The sequence below is a fragment of the Orcinus orca genome, chromosome 18, assembly GCF_937001465.1.
Source record: "Orcinus orca chromosome 18, mOrcOrc1.1, whole genome shotgun sequence".
Taxonomy (NCBI): Eukaryota; Metazoa; Chordata; class Mammalia; order Artiodactyla; family Delphinidae; genus Orcinus; species Orcinus orca.
The window spans coordinates 63005530-63019354 of NC_064576.1; the positions used below are offsets into that span (position 1 = coordinate 63005530).

The following is a 13825-nucleotide window of genomic DNA, read 5'->3' on the forward strand; positions in this document are numbered from 1 at the left end:
TCCGGGAAGATCCCACATGCCGCGGAGCGGCTGGGCCCGCGCGTCCGGAGCCTGTGCTCCGCAACGGGAGAGGCCACAACAGTGAGAGGCCCGTGTACCACAAAAAAAAATAAATTAATTAAAAAAAAAAAAAAAATCTCCACCACCTGTAAGATCACACCCAGATATTGCTGGGACTCTCTGCTAAGGAAAGACTATGCCAGAAGCCCAAATGAAAATGGAAGAATTTAGGTTGAAAATATCATCATATCCTAAACACTGCTAACATGGAAATAGCACTTTGGTTTGCAAAGCAAGCTAATATGTATCTTTGCACTGACTCTCTAAATCTTGTGGGACAGCTAATATTTCAGTTCTGATGTTACTGAGGAAAAAACGACCCTCTAAGAAACTGCAAGGGAGTTATTAGGCTAGCACGGGAAGGCAAATGAAGCCACCTGTCCCTCCTTGGGAGGAAGGTGGGAACCTGGATCTTTCTTCCTTTACATTCTCATAGCTACAGTGGCCAATTGTCTAGGATAATTAGTAGGTAAGTCTCTGCAGAGGTAGGGGAGAAACCAAAACAAAATCTTTGGAAGGCATTTAATACAAATCTATCGGGATTGTACTGAAAACTGAGAACTGTCAAGTCAGGGTGAGCACAAGCATTTGGGGTGAACACAGCTGCCTTTGGGGCCTCGCTCTCCTCTTGCTGACAATTCGTGCCACTGATATCAGCTTCACCCTCAGGCACAGTGGAGCAGGTGGAGGTGATGTCGGCTGTGGCCATCATTTGCAGCAGAGTCTGAGGAGACCCAGCATCCCACTGTCTCCTGTCCTCTGCAGCGGCAGCATCTGGAATGAACAACCCTGAGTATAAGGAAATAACTCGTTGATCTCAAAGCAGTCAAAGTGTGACTAACTGCAAGAAATAGTTCTTAGGAAACCTGGAGTCCATCAGCTGGTAACTTCAAAAGCAGAGAAATCAAGACCCTCAATCTAATACAGATTGCTATGGACCGAATGTTTGTGTGCCCCCTCGAATTCATATGCTGAAACTTAATGCCCAGTGTGATGGTATTAGGAGGGGCTGTGGAGAGGTGATTAGGTCATGAGGGTGGAGCCTCATGAATAGGATTAATGCTCCTATGAAACAGACCTCAGAGAGCTCCCTCATCTTTTCCGCTAAGTGAGGACACAGCAAAAAGATGGAATCGGGCCCTCACCAGACCCTGAATCTGCCAGCATCATGGTCTTGGACTTTCCAGCCTCCATAACTGTGCAAAATAAATGTTGTTTATAAGTCTCCCGGTTTACGGTATTTTGTTACAGTGGCCTGAATGGACTAAGACATAGATAGATCATAACTTACAAGACTGAAATGATAAACAGGTTTAAAATTATTTCACTTTTATTAACATTTGACTGACTAGCCAATGTATTTAATGCTAAAGAAATATTAACGGCGTGAATGGACAAATTCTTGAGGCATTTATGTGAACTTTAGTCAGGTTCCACAGAAACTTGTTCCATTACCTTAATTTAAAAAATAACTTGTGTTATCATTTTCTTTATTTATTAGTATGTTTCATTATAAGAACTCTGGAGATCAGATAAGTAGAAGAAGGAAACAAAAATTACCACAATCCCACTCTCCAGAGACCTAAAATTTCAAAATTTCCTTCTCGCATATAGTTTCTGCTTCGTTTTGAAACAAAAAAGGGGCCAAATGTTACACACCTTTTTATAACTTGTTCTTTTCAATTAGCAACATACCATACCTGTATTATTAAATATTGTTCTACATCACCATTTTAAAGAAAACATGGTATTCTGTTTCATGGATATATTATAACTTAACTAATTCTTTTTTGCTGGATTTTTAGATTGCTAGAATTTTTTACTATTATAGAGAACACTTTAATGAACTCATTTGTAGTTAATTTTTTTGACATTTATGATTATTTTCCCTAGGTAAACTACTGAAAATGACAATGCTAGGGGCTAGTGTTATAATATTTTCTTTACCAAAGGCTTTCACTGTGAAAGCTGAATCTATTACTAATTTATTCTGTGATTTTTTCCTATGTATTTTGAATAGCTAATTCTTCCCTAGCCAAAAAAAAAAATACTCACCTATATTTTCTTTCACTTTATTTTCTGACATATAACTTCATTTTTTTACATATAAACTCTTTGATTTTATTTTGGAATTTATTTTGTTGTATCATCATATAGGGTCTGATTTCACAATTTCCCCCAAATTGTTAACCATTTGGTCCTAGAGCATTTATCTGAGTAATTCTTTCTTTTCCCATTGACTTATGATGTGACTTTTAGCATATGCTAAATTATGATACATACTAGAGTTTGTTTCTAAACTTTCTCTTTTTTCATTACTTTTTTTTATTCTGGTGCTAGTATCACATTGTTTTAACAACTATAATTTATATAATACAGTTTGATATTTGGAAGGGCAAGTGCCCCTCAATGCTCTTCTTTTGTAAATTTTTTGGCTAGTTAAGAATCTCCAAGATCTCCTCACACCAGAAAAAAATCCTATGGTGCTTTTGATTGAAATTGCCAAAAATCCATATATTTATTTGGAATGAATATTTCCAATATAGAAGTGTTATTTCTCTACATTTATTCAAATAATCTTTAAATACCTCAGTAAGGTTTTATAGTTTCCTTCATATGCTCTGCACGATTCTTGTAAAGTTAATTCCCAAGTTATATGTACACACACACACACACACACACTCACACACACACACACACTCTCACACATATCTGCTGTTGTTACTACAAATGAGATCTAAAGACCAACTGGGGAAACTATCTGCAATACGTATTTCAGGCAAAGATTCAATTTAAATGAGTCTCATAAAGAAAAAAACAAACATGCCATTTTCAGTAGAAAAATGGATAAAGGATGTGAGCACATAATTCACAAGAGAAATACAGATGTCAATAAACACATGGGAAATTGTTCAGCCTGAATAGTAATTACGGGAGCCCAGTTTAAATTAAGAGATCGTTTTCAGCATCAAACTAATGAAGTGTTTTTTTAAAAAAATCTAAAAATAAGCATACATGTCTTTTGAGACTTATAATTCACTCTCTTCTCTTCCCAGAGGAACTCACGCAAAGAATAACCTTCGATTTGATTCTTTTCACTGGAATTGCTTACACTGAGGCCACTTAGGGCCCTTGATAACAAAACCCTGTGGACTGTTACTCAACCTGCCTCATTTGGTCTTTCTCTTCCAGTTGATACGGCCAAGCCCTGAGGCTCCTTCCAGAACATTCTCTCCTTCTTTGGCTTCACTCTCTTCTGATTCTCCCAAAACTTGTTTAAACAATACAAGCGCCTGTCCTAAGCTCCATTTCCTTCTCACTCCAGTCCCAGTGCCTAGGTGTTTTCCACCACCATCAAGGTTGAAATACTGTGCATATGCTAAGGAAGCCCTGATTTGCCCCAGAGCTTTGGTCTTACTCAGCTATCACCTTCTAAACACCTCCAGCTGATGCTCAGAAAGACCTAAACTCAACATGTTACAAATTTAAACCATTACAATTATCTCTGCTGACCTCCCTCTGCGTGCCGTATGCACCTGTTTGGCTGGTGATAGCCTTGTCCATCTGAATTAGAAGACTGGGACCCTCTTCTCTTCTTCAGTCCCCACACTCAGCAGTTCACACCTGGTGTCTATTGTCACTGCACTGCCCTGCCCTGTGCACCTGTCATTTCCCACCTGGACCAGTCTCCTGCCCTCAGGCCTGCCCCTCCACGCATCCTTCACATGGCAGCCAGAGTGATCTTTCTCCATCACGAGTAACATTTAATTCCCTTTGACTGAAAGTCATCACACAGGATAAAGCCCAAGCTCCCTGGAATGCCAAGCTGTGCAGGAGAGGTACCCCCGACTCTCCAACCAGCTGGCACTTGAGCAACGATTAGTACTGGGGCTCAGAAAGCATGTTTTGTGCTTCCTTTCTTTGGCTCATGACAATTCTGTGATTCTGAGGGCAGACCCAGGTTTCATTCATCTCTGAGGTCCCTCCCACCTAGCACAGCCTGGCAGAAGGGAGATTCTCCACAAGATGCCTGCTGAATTGAATAAAGATTTTTCCGGGTGGAAATGAGGCAAAGTGTACGATTCCAGGAAGAGGAAACGGAGGCGAGCCAGGGTATGTGAATGCTCACATAGCTGCAAGGGAAGATGGGGCTCCAGCAGGCTGTGTGGATCCCATCATCTGTGGAAAGAGAGAGGGGGTGATGGGGCAGGAAAGGGGGGGGGTCACCACAGGTTCACGCCACGCGGTGTTAAATGTGATACTATGTGCAACAGACTGTATCCTACAGGCATTATCAAAACAAAATTTGAGTAGGATAATAATATGACAAGATGACTGTAGTAATCACTTAGAGAATGAAGGGGAAATACTAGAGAAAGGGAGGATGCATAGGAGACTAAAGCAATTCAGTGAGGGGAAGGGAAAGGGAAAATGAAGGGAAGAGCAGATATTAAATTAAGCACCTAATATATCAATTTTCACTTTAGTCCTCACAATAAGCCTGTGTGGCAAGTACTATTCTCCTCACTCTCAAGAGGAAACTGAGATTCAGAGATCTGAAGTAACTTGTGAAAGGGCACACAATCAGAAAGTGGCAGCACCACCTGGGATTCGAACTCCGTACGGTCTCCAAAGCCCATGTGTTTCCTACCACACGCACCGCTGAGGCAGGACAGGGCAAAGGGAATGAAAGAGGAGAAGACTCAGGGACATCTCAGAGTAGAAACCACCAGGCATGACAGCAGGGCTGTCGGCCTGGTGAGGGCATCACCGGAAATAAAGGCTCCCTGGGAAGAAAGGGCTCAGAAGCTGGATTGTACACACGCCGAGTCTGAGATGCTAGTGGGACTTGTCCATGGAGCCATCCAGCAGATCCTGAGAAAGATGGGTGAGTGTGGACCGGGAGAAGCGGAAGCGGAGGGGGCAGGTGAAACAGCCCCAGGAGACTGTGTGGGCCAGAGAGGAGGGTGGGTCTCAGGGGCTGTGACCCCTGGGGTGGGCAGAGTCAGAGGGGCCAGGTCTCCGTCCAGTTCAGGGTGAGGTGGGGGACAGGGGACAGTCAAATCACGGGAGGCAAGCTGAGGAGGAGAGAATTCTAGATGACTGCCCATAAAATGGTTCCTTCTCATCTGCAGCTTTGAAGGGACACATACCTGCTTCCCGGCAACAGAGTTTTTCAAATGCTTTGTCTGTATAATCTTCATGCTCCTTTATACATTTATACCCTTTAAACTTAACGTCGTCCTCAGAGGTCAAAGTTTCATTCAGTATATCCATTGCCTAAAGCAATTTCATGGTGTTTCATGAGAAATAAGCCATATTTGGGGGGAAAAAAGTTTGAAAATTATTTCATGTTCCCAGTAACAACATTTACCAAGGTATGCAGTAAGTATTCAATGTATGTTTATTACATGAATCAGTAGGGTTTTAAAACTAGAACTGTGTTGGAACACGACAGAAGCAGGAATGTGTTCGTTTCTTCTCCCCGTCAACAGTGATAAGCACTGATCAAGTGGCAGCTAATCTGATGCAGATTTCCTGCCTTCAATCTTATTTTCCTGCAGTTCCATTCTAAGGAACTTTCAAAGTTAGCTCATCTACGCCCTGCTTTAAGCTTTAACATTCCCAGTCAGGTCCCTGAAACTGCTTCTAATATTCCATAATGAAAATGAAAATGATCGCTCTATTTCAAGCATTATCAAAGCAGAGAATAACAAAGGATGAACAAACTGGTAGATAAAACTGTGTGGAGTCCATTCGTTTTTCTAGCAGGCCAACTTCGGTGCCTCACTTCACAGAAGCACCGTGGATGGACCAGCCCTCAGGTTCCAACCCAGACCAAGGCCCCCAGAGCTGCTTCCTCAGGTACTCACAGCTCCAGGACACTTAGAGGGCCTAGTGGTTACAAGTGAGCGCTAACTACCAGCACTCTACTGAAGTCTTTGTAGCAAAAGGCTAATAAAAATCTCAAAGATAGGTGGAGCACAGAGGATTTTTAGGGCCATGAAAATACTCTGTATGATTCTATAATGATGGATACATGTCGTTACACATTTGTCAAAACCCAGAGAATGAGTGAACCCTAAGGCAACCTAAGTACTTTGGGTGATTATGATGTGTCAGTGTAGGTTTATCAATTGTAACGAATGTTCCACTCTGGTGAGGGATTCTGATGGTAGGGAAGGCTACATGCGCCGGGGGATGGGGGCAGGAGCTCCATGGGGAATCTCTGTACCTTCTGCTAAATTTTGCCTTGAACCTAAAACTACCCTACAACATGAAGTCTATTTAAAAAAAAAAAAAGAATCCTTCACCACATAAATCTGAAAGAAATAACATTAAAAAAAGTTTTAAGCCAATAAAAAAAATGAAAGGAAGAAATTGAGTATATAATTTATATATATATATATATAGGTATACACATATTCATACTTAACTTTTGGTAATTTAAAAGGCAAACTTGGAGAAGGTGAAACAGAAACACAAATCAGTTAATTCTGATATTTGTTAGCAGCTCTGGTAAAAAATGGGATTTAAAAAGATGTTGAAATCAAGTAATAAAATGAGGTTTGAGTTTACTGTATTCATGCATTTATTGCTGTTTCAATTCGAGCCCAAGTGCATAACTGAGATTTACCCAAAGATCAGTACAAAGTTATCATACAAATCAAGATCTAAAATAAATGTGCATGGTTTCAGGATAACTGCTCATTTACATATGTTTTAGGTGACTGTATTAGTTGTTGACTATATATTATGTCTTCTATTTTAATCTGGCTATAATTTAAAAGTTACTATTATGAGGAAAATAGCTCCTTTATAATAGAACAATAAATTAAAATGGAATAATCCATCTATAGGAATAATCTCAAGTTTAAAAAGAATGGAAGGATAAAAAATATTTTGGAAGACTTGTCTGAACACCAGACATCCTTCTAGGAAGATTTTAGAAAATGCTCCCTACCCTCTACGGGAAAAGTTCATGAAACATGCTATTAAGACACTCATTTTCTCATCCCTACTAATAGAATTTTACTTAATGACATACCTCTTCCTCTTGGAGGGTGTCTCCATCAGAAATACATTTGTCTAAATTAATTTCAAACTTTATCCCTCTCTAGAAGAAAGCAAGAAAAAAAATCTGTTTCGCATTCCAATAAAAACCTTAAAATTACAACTCCCAACTTGACATTACAGATACTTAAAACCATTAGTCTAACATCACAAAATAAGGTAATTCCATAAAATAGTAGGGGTGAAATCCTAGAGGCAACCCAGATTGCAAGGTGCAGATCCCCAGCCAGATTTTTAAAATGAAACTTTAAGACAAAATGTTTATTACCTTAGCTTTATGTTTTTGTTCCGGAATTTTACTTTCCTTTGTGTTCTGAAGTCCAATTTGTTTCAAGTCTCTATCAATATCCTGAACATTTAGAGAAAAATTAAAATCTAGCATTATAATATTGATCAAACAATTACATTTTCACAACACCCCTGAATTCACAGCAGGGTCTGTTTACGTTATTTGATTTCTTGAATGAATCTGATGATTGATTTGAGAATGAAAACATACCTTTTGCAAAGGAAAGTTAACAACAGTCCACTAACAACTTGGGCACAGTGTCCATTAACGTGAAATAATAATATGTTTAACACTGGCATTGCAGTGGGTAGGTAAAATGCTATAATGTGACAATGTTTATCACAGTCCAATACAACCTAATCTAATTCAAAAACATAATTTTGACTATAAGATCCCGTTAACACTTATGATCTTAATCAGGAAAACAAAAAAGTGCACAGCTCATGACAGTATAAAGGAAGGACGGGGCTCTAAAAATTGATGGGCAATTTGAAAGAGGAGGAGACGACTATAGAAGTACTGACAAGCATTTCAAAGGAATGGTCAAGGGGTGAACTTTAGATCCTGAGCTTTCTCGGGGTTCAGTCCTGGGCCCTCTGCCCCTCTCTTCCTTAATACACAGGGGTCTCAGTAACTCCCATGAATTTAAATGCCATCTTTATGCAATGACTCTTAAACGTGTCTCTTCAGTTTTGATCTCTCCTCCCCTCTGAGCTTCAGACTCACGTATTCGGCTCCCTGTTTGGTACCATCTTCACTTTAATATTCATTCCACAGTTTCATACTGAGCACCCACTACGGGCCAGATACTGTCCTACACAATGGGTTGGTGCAGAACGTGACCAGAAGGTCCCTGCTGACACGGAACTCACATTTTACTGGAGTAAGATAGGTAATAAGTGAGTTAAAGTAATGACATAATTTCAGAAGGTGTTAAATGTTATCAAGAAAATAAAACAGGGTAGTAGCATAGGAAACGAAGAGCAGACGAGAGTAATACAGGAAAAGCCTATGTGGCATTTGATTTAAGCCCTGGAATGGTGCTGGACCTTGGCTTGTGAAGGTCTGGGGAAAGCGTGTTCCAGGTGGAGGGAAAAGCAGGGCAAAGGCTCCGAAGCGAAGCAGGGATGTGATCTCTCAGATCTTCCTGACTCAGCACATCCAAAGTGGTTCTCGAGTGCCCTTCCCCCAGAAGCTTGCTCCCCACTCTTTCCCATCTTGGTAAAATGTACTATTCCTTCCGAACCAGAAACTTATGAGTCTCTGTGTGTGTGTGTGTGTGTGTGTGTGTGTGTGTGTAAATGCTCTTTTCTCTCCACCATTTCACATTAGGTCCCTATCACCTCCCCCTTAGAATTAATTACTGCCTCGTCTACGTACTTCACACACCGCATCTGTCAGTTTGAATTTTTATCAGTCGTTTGCCCTGCAACCCTGGGAAGCGTGTTTTCCTGCCTCGCAGTATTACACGCTCTGAAACAGGACGTGACTGGGTGTCTTACTTGTATCTGTGAGGCTGGCTGTCTGATTTGATTGTGTAGTCTGGTTGTCTCAATTGCATGAGAAGTGTCATACTGCCTTCTTTCCCTTAAAATACAGCTACGTTAGACCCCTAAGCCCCATCCACCCCACTGGGTGGAAAATTCAACCTCAGTCCACTTTAGAGCTCTCGGCACCGCCTCCTGTGAAGGTCTCCAGGTTTTCACAAAGCAAAACACTCAGGGAGGCTGTTCAGCCTTCGCTCAGCATGGGTTCCTCTGACCTACCCTCAGTCGAGCCCTCGGGGCACCTTGAGGATGAAGGGGAAAGACCTCCCAGAAGGAAAAGAAGAGTCTTTTGAGAACCATTTGATAATTCAGCTCAGCCCGGTTCCCTATTCATGCCAAAAAGATAACTTTGAAACAGAAATTAACCGTCAGATTCACAGACCGATGCTCTGAGGCTCGGACTCAAACGCCACCAGAGGACGTTCCTGCAGGCAGTTCTCAAACTTGGCCGCACCAGCTCACCAGTTAGCTCTTGAAAACGGGACACCTGGCCCCACCCCAGGTCATTTGGAGCCCAGGTGTTTGACTTTGATTATTCGTTGTTGTTTTGTTTTGGGCCGCGGACGCGGGATCTTAGTTCCCCCATCAGGGATCAGACCCGTGCCCCCTGCAGTGGAAACACAGAGTCTTAACCACTGGACTGCCAGGGAAGTCCCTGTTTCCGTTTTTTAAAACTTTCCCACATGATTCTACTGCACAGGGAGGGGCAGGAACAGCGGGCTGGAGCGAACTCCCTGGGAAACACAGCATCGTCTAACAACAACCATCACCTGCACAGGTGCTTCTTCCTCAGGTGCCTCTTGGTGGATGAGCAGGTCACTCTTCTTCACCAAATATGTTTTATGACTTATTTTTGAGTCTTCCTTCAACATAAATTATACACAGTCAACAAGATTGGCTCTGCGTCAGTTCTGAAGGCCACTTTCTGAATGTCCCCCGCTAGACCTGAATGGGATCTAATGAGGACATGGCTGGAGAGAGCTCTCTTATGGCTTCTTTTCTCTACGGCTCCCTTTGGTATCCCCCAAGTGCTTCTCTCCTGGGCTCTCTAGAAAAGTCTGCCGTCCATCTTCCCTGGATGCAGGCTTCCCATCGCAGACCTGTCTTAAAAACGGGGCTGATGATGGCACGAGGCTCCCCACCATTAACCAGACCTCTGCTCTGGGGAGAAGCACATCCAGCCTGCCCCCGCCCACGGCATTTGCCATGAAGCTTTGCGTGGCTCCTTCAGATGCCCTCTTCCTTAGCTCTGCCTCTCCAAATTCTACTCTTCTTCTCAGACCCAGTTTTGGCCCCATCTCTCTTCTTCCAGAAAAATCCTCCACCTGCTTGTACCACTCATCTTCACTCCCCTGCACTCACGAGGCTTAACCAGATTCAGCCTTATTGGATCATTGCTTCATATCTTTCCAACTATTTATTTAACTATTTAGAAAGAGTAGAGGTTTTAGAATCAGATATTTATTTAGTCTGCCTTGTAATATCTAAGTGACTTTGGGTGAGTTATTTAACTTCTGCTATAAGTAAAGGAGGTATGTATGTGAAAGCTCTAGTTCAGAGCCCAGTGCATACAATTGAATGGTACCATATGTTCTTTGCACCTATATTAGTTCGTCTGTATGCCCTCAGGGGTGGGGCAGGGTGAGAGGGAAAGATCAATTTCAGTAGTGTGGGCAGGTTCTGCACAATGAGTGCGTAGTTCAAGTGCGTGTGAGACGAGAGGCCGGCTGTGTCCCCGGCTGCTCTTGGTGCCCACCAGCCCGTCATAGGAGGAACATTCCGGGGCGCTGAGGGTGTTTCTAATTAAACATGGGGGTGTTTTTCATGCATTGTGGTCTCCAGACACGGGCCAGCTATCTCATCTGGAGCTCTACTGAAAAAGCAATGATCTGAGAATTGGAAGAACGAGTTTCCAGGGTGGCACCTTCAAGGGATTTTTCAAAAATCATCTCCACTGCACTCACATGTTGCCTTATATGGCCTTTCAAATCTTACCCCTGCATGTGAGACTATTCCAGTATAGCTGAATTCAGTAAATGCTCGTCTCTTTTCCTACCCAACGGGCATGAACTTTACCTCCTGCATCTAATCCAGTTCCCGAGTAAAGTACTGCTCAGTCAATACTTATTGACTGATTCATGGGGAAGATGATCAACCATACTCTGAATAACAGCCGCTCTTAACTGAGACTGGCAGCCCCAGCACTTTGTGCAGCCTCAAGTAAACCATAATAGAGTGAGGCTTCCATTAAATCTGACAGCTTTCCTACTTAAAGTTTGCATGATAAAGTTTATCTTTTCGATGAGAAGAGCATTACTTTTAATACCTGCTCAGTTGAGCTAGCTCTGAATCAATAGAGCAACGCTTCCTTTAGAAGAATGAATTTATTTACCTCCAGTTCACACTCCATCTTCTTTCTAATTTCTTTCATGTCGTTGTGGTACTGTTGGCGTATTTCTTCTAGCTGCTTCCAGTATTCCTGGAAAGCAATCCCAATCCCGAAATGTTAAATGTTTGTGAACAACCTGACAGAATAATCTCTAGACAGCCTATGATTTTATTTTTATTTTATTTTTTGTTTTTGGCCGCACCTCGCAGCATGCAGGATCGTAGTTCCCATGCAGTGGAAGCGCACAGTCTTAACCACTGGACTGCCAGGGAAGTCCCCAGGACAGCCTATGAATTTAGAAATGTGTGATATATAGTAAGGGAAGAGCCGTTGCTCCCGAAAATGATAATCTGCCTTACACTTTGGCTGTGGTATTTCTCCCCAGTGAGGATACGGCCTCTTGGGATAATCTCATTTTTATATATAACCCCAAATGCATTACTGACATACAATTACTTTATATATAATCCTGTTATAGGTTGAATTTTGTCCCCCCACTCAAAAGATACGTTGGAGTCTTAAGCCCCAGGACCTCAGAATGTGATCTTATTTGGAGACTGTGTCATTGCAGATGTGAGTAGTTAAGCTAAGATGTGGTCACACTGGGGCAGAGTGGGTCCCTAATGCATATGGCAGGTGTCCTGTTAAGAAGACGGCCACACCAGGAGGATGCCATGTCCGGTGGCAGAGACTGGAGTTGTGGCTCTGCAAACCAGGGCATCTGAACATCATGGACCAACCACCGGAAGCTAACAAAAGGCAAAGAAGGATTCCGCTCCAGGTTTCGAGGGCGTGTGGCCCTGCTGACACCTTCCCTTTGGACTTCAAGCCTCCAGAACTGTGCGACAATAAATTTCTGTTATTTTAAACTGCCCGGTTTGTTGTAAGGCAGCCCTAGGGAACTAATACAAATTTCAAAAATGTTCAGGATGGACAGTTACTTTATCAATCTGAGGTAAAAAGCCTTATGAACTCATCGACACTGCATTCTCTGAGAAGGTGAAATACATATCTCTCTCTCCCCTGAACCCCAGCATGGCGCGTCACACCACTGTGTCCAAAAAGTGTTTGTGTAACGGGCTCTCTCAGGTGCACCGTAGATGCTAAAAGCAACATCCCATTACAGCACAAAAGACAATGAGAGAAGTACAACGGTAGCCCTGGAAGCAGACAGTTTTAAACCTGCTCCTTCCTTTCATTTCTCCTGAACTGCAGCTCCTGGAATCCAGGCTCTTCCCCATTACTTCTTAGCTTTTGTCTCTGGTTGTGATTTGGCTCAGCAGAAGATGGACGAATACCCTATTATTAGAATGAAATAATTTAGAAAGCGTACTTGCATTTTGGAAACATCTTATGATTTGACCTTGACCCCCATCCTTTAAACAATAATTATATCATCAATCTCAGTATTTGGGAGTTTTGTTTTGTTTTTATACTGAGCAGTAGAATTTTCTTAGTTTAAGTGTGAAACATTTAAAAAGTAAAGAAAATAAAACAATTTCTGTTGTTTAGTCTAAGCAAATCAATATTTTACGCTACCATGTGAGACACCAAGATTCATTTTCTGAACTGCTAAATTATAATTGGGAAATCCAAGTCCTGTAAAAGTTTAGCAACCCCTGGGGCATGAGATTAGGTAGGGGAAGAGAATTAGAACTTTTGAGCTGTTCAAAATAAGAGCAATACAAATAGGAGGTGTATCCAAGCTCGCTCAGCCCCAGAATTCTGACACTATACTTAAGAGTAAAGGTTAACTTTCATTTCAAATAAAATACAGTAATCCCTCTTTGAAAATGTGTAGAATTCTAATAAAATAGAATCGAAGAATTGCAGCACTGAAAGGGACCTTGAAGCCCATCTACAGCTTTTATAGAAAAGGAAATTGAGGTTCAGAGAGGTGGCATGTCCTGCCTAAGGTCACATAGCAAGTGATGGAGCCAGGGAAGGGACTAGGCTTCCCAGACCCTAACTGAAGCCTATTCCCATTAATCTTCTTTAGCTATTAAAAACCGGGGAAAGTGGAGAATAGTCTTAATCATCTATGTGGAATGAACTTTGACTTCAGGATCCATGAATATTTGTGAACAGAGAAAGCATTAGAAAATTCCTGATGGCCTCTTATATTTGGTATTTTCCTTACCAATTGCTTTTCCACTTTCAGCTTATGTCGTTGAGCTTCACATTTCCTCTGAAGGTACTCAGCAAGCCTTAGGAAATACAAACGTTCAGCCTGAGTAGAAATTTTAACTCATCACAGGCACCAATTCGACAAGCGAATTTTCAGCTTTGTAATGAGATCACAATTCACCTGTGACGTTCCGAGTTCGAGACGTAATTCAAAGTTACAGAATGTGTACATTGGAAAAGAAGACAGCTTTGAAATCCAGAAGAAAGGGAGGTAAAGAGAACAGTAAAACTGGGGATACAGGACAGGATAGAACCGAAAAATATTCTGTTACAATGATT

General features: G+C 41.8%; 1 protein-coding gene across 1 annotated transcript in view; it reads right to left on the reverse strand.

Moving 5' to 3' along the window:
* Positions 1-123: 123 nt before the first annotated feature.
* Positions 124-13825, reverse strand: part of LOC101285789 (serine/threonine-protein kinase Nek5) — a 47331-nt gene continuing 33629 nt past the window's right edge. Inside the window, exons 13-20 of the mRNA XM_049701332.1 lie at positions 13500-13566; positions 12542-12658; positions 11363-11449; positions 9741-9833; positions 7403-7483; positions 7109-7177; positions 5214-5340; positions 124-834 (exon numbers count right to left, since the gene is read on the reverse strand). Of these exons, the coding sequence (XP_049557289.1) occupies positions 497-834; positions 5214-5340; positions 7109-7177; positions 7403-7483; positions 9741-9833; positions 11363-11449; positions 12542-12658; positions 13500-13566 (979 nt within the window). The 3' untranslated portion in view covers positions 124-496. The remainder of the gene's footprint in view (positions 835-5213; positions 5341-7108; positions 7178-7402; positions 7484-9740; positions 9834-11362; positions 11450-12541; positions 12659-13499; positions 13567-13825) is intronic.